Source organism: Brachycentrus maculatus, unplaced genomic scaffold (genome assembly GCF_059751285.1).
Source record: "Brachycentrus maculatus isolate JH-2025_06_01 unplaced genomic scaffold, ASM5975128v1 h1tg000092l, whole genome shotgun sequence".
In the NCBI taxonomy this organism is placed as follows: Eukaryota; Metazoa; Arthropoda; class Insecta; order Trichoptera; family Brachycentridae; genus Brachycentrus; species Brachycentrus maculatus.
Window position 1 is genome coordinate 947,720 of NW_028280846.1, and position 7,225 is coordinate 954,944.

Here is a 7,225-nt window from a genome sequence, read left to right on the forward strand (position 1 = left end):
AGTCGGTAGCGTACAGCGTTAGCTGATTGAAGTATTCAGTCATGTCTGTCAAAAATGCTGAGTCTGAAAGAAAAGTCGCGCTCATCACCGGCATAACCGGTCAGGTAACGTACTTTTTTATTATTTAATTTATTAATACATTAATTGTATTTATCTACCATTTGCCTGTTTTATGTTATGTCAGATCTAGATCATTACATGTAATACACGAAAACAAACATTAATGCTTCAAATGAATCTTTAATATAGGTATATATTTAACAAAATATTCGTTTTCTTAAATTCAGTGTCAAATTTAAGTCATATAATTGAAAATTTTCACAGCCTTGACATACTCTAGGTTAATTTATCAGGGGCATGAAGTTTTCTTTAAACTATTTAGCCATCTAACTTAATTTTATACAGAGTTGGTTGAGTGTAGAAACATTAATGACTACCATGCTATTTCATTACTATTAAAAAGATTAATGTTTGAATCTCTTGTTTGAGATGGAAGTAAAGTTTTAAATATGGTTGATTGAAAATTTTATTTTTTATAATTATAATTTTGATATTAACCCGTGGAGTAGTACAAACGTACTGATATGTTGAGAAGTAATTTCGTATGTAGTACTTAAAAGAATTTTCACATTAAATTACTTAGTTATCTAATGCCGAATCAGTGTGTCGTCAACATCTGGAAATATATTGATTTTTTAGTAGGATTTAAATTTTTTTATATAAATATACAAAATCCTAGTGTGCATTCTCTGACATTTTTCTAGTTCACCCCTTGATAGGTTGTACAAAAGTAAAAAAAATGTGCAAAACTTATTTTATTATTAATACATTGTTGTTGGGCGGTTTTTTCATCAACCCCGATCCTAATTAGTATATTAATTAGGATTGTATACTAATCACAAGTAACCGTAAACTCAACTCTGATCTGTACACTGTTTTTTGGCGTCTCGTGCTGTACTAAAGGTAAGCAGATATAGAACGCTTATAAGCGTCTTTCGTTCTCTACCAACAGTATGTCAAAGACACTTTTAAGCGTTTCCTACAAACAATGTATTAAATGAAAAACATTTTAGTTTATAAGTGCTGTTCGACTGAGTTTTTTTTAAATTATCCAGGATGGATCATATTTAGCAGAATTCTTGCTGGACAAAGGATATGAAGTCCACGGAGTCATTCGTCGCTCTAGTACCTTCAACACGGGACGCATTCAGCATCTCTATGAAGACCCGGCTAGTCACCGACAAGGGAGGATGAAGCTTCACTACGGAGATATGACGGACGGCAGCTGCCTAGTGTCCATCATAGCGCAGGTTTGGGAAATAACTGACTTATTAATCACTAATAATAGAGGGAACAAACGCCAGAAGACGCCCATGCCGCGAATATCTTTGCGACTTATATGAGGACATGGGCTGTTCAACATATAAGGAGATGAAGAGGGTTAGAAGAATACCGCTTCAGACCACACAGAGATTTATCAGGAAATATTTGACCTTTACAGGGCTTAGGATTATTATTTGATTGTCTAGCTTAAGCGATCACTGTACACACTGATGTAACATTTGACATTATATATATATTTTTACATCCATACCACTCGATAAATGGAACTCGCACGTATACAATATCCAACCGCCATTCAAGTGTGAGTTGAAAGCTACTTCTGGCGAGATTCTTATTAATTAAATGTAAGAAAATACTTAAAACTTGGCACAATCAGGTATGTCAAATATTTGAAAGCGGCCGTGTCAGGAGTCGTAATAATCATCGGGTATGTATGAGGAGATGCAGGAATGTGGAAGAGGCGAAGAATGATAGCAAAGACAGAGTGGTGTGGCGTTCGATTCTCTCTGCGGAGAAGCGGTATGATGGTTAGTTAGTTAAGAAAATTCTTCTCATTTGTATGTGTCATTCTTTCTAAATGCCAAAAAAATTATTTTAGGCTTTAGGGCATATTGATTGCCAATAAATTTCATGTTTCCTTTCCATACTCTGTAAGATCTCTACAACATATCTTTATAACATTCCTTTAGGGTATAAATCCAGTATTTCTATACTTATATAGATTGTACATATTCAAAATATTGTAAATAATTCTTTATTTGGTTTAACCATTGAATTTATCAACTATTTTAAAATGTCCTAATTTTTATTGCAAAATAATTTAATAACAGATAAGCATTTTTTATATATTACTGTAAAAATCTTGAATTGGCATTTTCAGTAAAATTGTGCAATTTGACTTACCTGATTTCATTATTGGGTATTATTATTATTCAGGAGTACTACATTCTCTATATAAAGAAGGATTAAAAAAAATAATCCCAAAAAAATCAATAATTTTACCACCATATTTACCAGATTTGTTTAGAAAAAAAAAAATTTACCAAGTTTGTGACCTATTAATTTGTTTTTCTTTGAAAATAATCCTTTTTGGAAACATTGACCATTGTCGTAGAATATACCCATATATCTCTCTCTCCCTTATCTCAATAGGTTTTTTTTTCCATACATTATGTCTTAGAAAACACTAGTAAATATGTGAAAATCTCTTATTTGTAAATTTACCTTGTATGTATAAGCAGGGTAACAAACACTAAAGGAATAAGAATGGTATCAATTGTTCTATATATTTTTATTTGCTAGTGAAAAATTGCCAGAAAATACCCGTTTAGGTGCGAATTCATCACATCTAAAAGTACAAAAAACATATCCATCTGCATCATTAATATCGATACATCTTTATTAATCAGGTTCGACCGACAGAAGTGTATAACTTGGCTGCCCAAAGTCACGTGAAGGTTTCCTTTGAACTGGGCGAGTACACGGCGCAAGTCGACGGACTGGGGACACTGCGTCTCCTCGATGCCTTGAAGTCTACCGGCGTGGGAGCCAAGTTCTACCAGGCGTCTACCTCGGAACTATATGGCAGTGCTCCAGCCCCACAATCAGAGACCACGCCTTTTTATCCCAGATCACCATACGGTAAGATAGTAAAATAAGAGTGTCATATTTTTTTAAAAATAATGTAAAATGGACATTTCGTTTTTCGGTTGCCATGTATCGATTTGTTTTGTTCTCAATATTTTTGCACCATTTAAATAAAATATCAGAGGTTTGAATGCCATAGTGACAGATTGATTAATTTGGAAATTCAACAATTTATCCTTCAAATCAAAGTTTTATTAAAAAAATATAAATAAAATTATATTGCCTCATTATCAGGTGGGCAAGTTATAACTAACAATATTTCCTCAATCATTATAATAATGTTTACATAAATATACACATTGAACCTTTTTTTTACTTTATACACATAGTATATCATTGCAAAAGTACCATTGGTACATTTATATAATCTTCTAACTCTCGTATGCTTCCAATGATGCATTGCATCATATTGATGTCTGATTTTAATGTTCATTAGGTGCATATGTAACAGAAAAAAATCACTAATTGTAGCATATTTTTAACGAGGAAACTCGTTTATCATTTATGGTAATTTTAAAATTACAGAACTTTAAAGGGATAAGAAGAATACAAGCATTATTTTTTTTGACTTTTGAGAAATATCAGATTTAAAATACTTGAATCCAAAAGGATTATTTGAATATTCTCTTTCTATTTATTCTTAAATATCAATGATTTAATTTTCAAATCTTGCTTATCGATAAACAGCATTTTACTTAGTCGCTGACATATTTGATTATCACTCGCTTCTAACTTCATATTGATATATTAGCAATGTTGTTAACTTGCATTCCTGTCAAACCCCATACAGTACCCAATCATATGTGCCGTTTTACTGTAGATCATAATTTGGGCAGGGAAACGTAAGAATTTGAACAAATAATGGTGTCACGATTTGTGTGTATCTGTGCCATTTGAATTATAAAATTGAATTATAAATCTCATTTATTTCTAAAATGTCAATAAGAACACTACCAATTGTCTTTTATTTATTTGTTATAATAATATTCATTTCTTTTTGTTAATATCCTATTACTCAATAGTTTTTATTTTAATTTTTAACATTGTGTTTGCAGCTTGTGCCAAAATGTTTGGTTATTGGATAGTAATCAACTATAGAGAAGCGTATGGAATGCACGCATCAAATGGCATACTCTTTAATCACGAGTCACCCAGAAGAGGAGAGAGCTTTGTGACTAGAAAGATAACCCGCGGCGTTGCTAAAATCAGTCTCGGACTGATGACACATTTAGAACTTGGAAATCTTGATAGCCAAAGGGATTGGGGACATGCAAAGGATTATGTTGAGGTAATTTTAATATCAGTTATCTTTTCGCTTATCACCAAAACTTCGTAAGGTAACGTGCCTTATTGCCCCCTGATAAAAACAATTTATGATTCCCAGAAAAAACTAAACTGTTTCAATTTTGATTTTTTGTTTGTTCGACAGTATCCAATATGACAGCAATGTGTAATAAACATTTTTTCATAATTCATAATTACATAATTATGATTTAAGCGAAAAATAAAGAAAAATATCTTGAATGTTTTCCTAATAAACATATATGTGAATCCATTAAATAATGTATAAATGATATCTATTCTATATAATGGATTATTTTTGTATGATTTACTGACTTTGCAATATGAAAGTTTGATTGTAAATTATGATAAAAACTTTTTTTAAATTCCATTCGTAAATCATCCTCATTTTGGTTTATGTTCATTTTCAAATTTAAATATGTGCTGAACAAAAAAAGAATGTTGAAATTATTGCAGTCACGTACAAATATAATTTTCCTACAAAAAATTGTTTAATATGCTTAGCATATAGTTTTCTCTTTATGTAATGTTAACTTGTGCCATGTACCTAAACAGTCATATTTGCTCATTTTCTTTATAGCATATTTTTATTAGTTTTATTGAAATAAAATTCATTACATTTTTTAATGAAATGCGTCCTTCCAATATCTCAATGCTTGCACTTACACAAGTTGTGTAATCAGTTAACACACTAGGACGGGAAAGGTATTTCTACCCGTTCGGTTGGTTTCTGCTTAAGGACAGGAAGGGTATTTTTACCTTCTAAGCCGGCCTCATTTCAAAGGCAGAAAAGAATGAATTTTACTATTATTTTTTATATGAATATTATGTAACAATTTCTTTGTTAAGGTCTTAACTATACTTACATAATTATCGAATCCCGTCGCCAGGCCTCTCTGCAGGTATAAAAAATACCCGTTCTTCGTGTGTTAAGCAGATATTTTTTTGATAGAATAAATATGATACGGGAGGGGGAGTAATTTGTTTAATAAAATTTTCCCATTTCCAATCTTGCTTCCAGGCAATGTGGATAATGCTTCAACAAGAAAAGCCGGGTGACTTTGTTATAGCTACGGGAGAGACGAGATCTGTCCGCGAGTTTGTGGAGGCGGCGTTCAACCATGTTGGAATCAAGATCCGGTGGGAAGGTAAAGGGGTGGATGAAGTAGGACTCAATGCGGAAACTGGACATGTCCTGATCAAGGTCAACCCCAAGTACTTCAGGCCAACAGAAGTGGTGAGAAAATCAATCTGGATTTTATTGAACAATATTAAATTTGGAAATTTTACCTCACTATGCATCTTAGTGCCTAGTACATACTTTTCCACTTCCATTTCCTTTCTCAATAAAGCAGAAATGTCCTCCACTCTGAACTCCTTCACTTTCACCATCTGCAATGTGTACATTCCCTTCAGGACTTATCTCACCTTACTTTCATAAACATAACTGATAATCAAGTTCACTCTGCATCGATCCGATGTAGCGCCCTTTGCACTAACTGGGTGCTGGTAGGGATAAAATTAAATTGAAGCGTTCAATTACAACTTTCATAACAAATACAAATGAAATAATGTCATTTTTTATACTTACCCAATTTGAGTGCAATAATATGCACACAGAAAATAAATGGTAGCTCCGTCACTAGTATCGGTTGTCAGTAAACAGATATGAAACATAAATCTCAAATTATTTATAAGCAGGTTCAGGCCTGACTGTATTGTGCAATTAATTAATAATTGTAATTATTTTCTAGGATCTTTTGCTTGGTGATGCGTCAAAAGCTGAAAAGGTGTTGGGTTGGAAACCTAAAGTGACATTTGCAGAGTTGGTGAAGGATATGATGGACTCTGATATTGAGCTGATGAAAAGAAATCCACAGGCCTAATTGCATATTTCTATGTGTAGTAGTGATATCCGGAGGCCTGAAGCCACTGACTCCAAACTAGTATAAGAATACCCAGATGCGGTTGACACACATCGTGCAATAAATATTCTGAAGTCCTATCCTGATAATGTCATTATTTTATAATTAATTTAATCTGTATCATTGAAAAGGCATTATACTTATTTTAACATCGTCTGTAAATATTATTAAAAGTTATTATTTTTATGTGGCAACACATGATTTATTTTTATTTTTTAATCTGCTATTAAATAATTAATTATTAACTTAATAATACTTTCCTCTCAACTGACGCACCTTTTTTGTGCATTTTTGTTTGAGAAGGTAAAATGGTTCTTTTTTCCATTGAATATTGGTCGAGAATCGACATAATGTTCCAAAAGGCAAACAAGTAAATGATTATACTATTATCAATACATTGTATTATAATACAGGTTAAAAACGCAACATTTTATTATTCTATAGTTATTTTTTGTTTGCATATAAATTTTGTGGTTGTAAAAAGGCATTAATAATAAAAAAAAACAAATATTTAAAAAAATTATAATAATACAAATTCAAGGAATGGACATCCGTAAACTGATCCGTATCTCGAACTGAACATTATAAATAGAGAAAATACCTATTTCTCTTTGATAATTTAATTAAACATGTAAACTGCCATTTTTAATAATGCATTTGCTACCGTTAAGTATGGGTATAGAAGTATTATAATTTACTAGAGAAATTGATGATTTTAAATGGATAAGGGTACAGGGGGTGGGGATCCGCTTGATTTCTGTTTCTTGTATGGACTTTTTAACGAAGGCTTAACAGCTGTTCAAATTATCAATAGGGATTTGAAATAAAGGCATAAATATGTTAGTTTTAACATGCATTAATTTTTGTCTTATATAAATGCGGAAGTTTTCATTAGAATTAGGGTTTTTGACCTGGGTTTCCCCGAACCCAAAAACCTGGCGAGTTTTTACTCAAACAAATTAACAAATAAAACAGTGAGACAAGTTGAGATTGTACGCCATGACTCT

At 31.9% G+C, this 7,225-nt stretch overlaps 1 protein-coding gene across 1 annotated transcript; it reads left to right on the plus strand.

Moving 5' to 3' along the window:
* Positions 1-6,738, plus strand: Gmd (GDP-mannose 4,6 dehydratase). Its single transcript, XM_088258305.1, has 6 exons — positions 1-104; positions 1,116-1,310; positions 2,754-2,985; positions 4,047-4,279; positions 5,315-5,530; positions 6,048-6,738. The coding sequence occupies exons 1-6, from the start codon at positions 42-44 to the stop codon at positions 6,177-6,179; spliced, it is 1,071 nt and encodes a 356-aa protein (XP_088114431.1). The 5' UTR covers positions 1-41; the 3' UTR covers positions 6,180-6,738.
* The last annotated feature ends 487 nt before the right edge of the window (positions 6,739-7,225 follow it).

Coding starts and splice junctions, on each gene's coding strand:
- Gmd (XM_088258305.1), top strand. CDS start 42: ATGTCTGTCAAAAATGCTGAGTCTGAAAGAAAAGTCGCGCTCATCACC. Junction 105..1,115: donor TCACCGGCATAACCGGTCAG/GTAACGTACTTT, acceptor TAAATTATCCAG/GATGGATCATATTTAGCAGA. Junction 1,311..2,753: donor TAGTGTCCATCATAGCGCAG/GTTTGGGAAATA, acceptor TTTATTAATCAG/GTTCGACCGACAGAAGTGTA.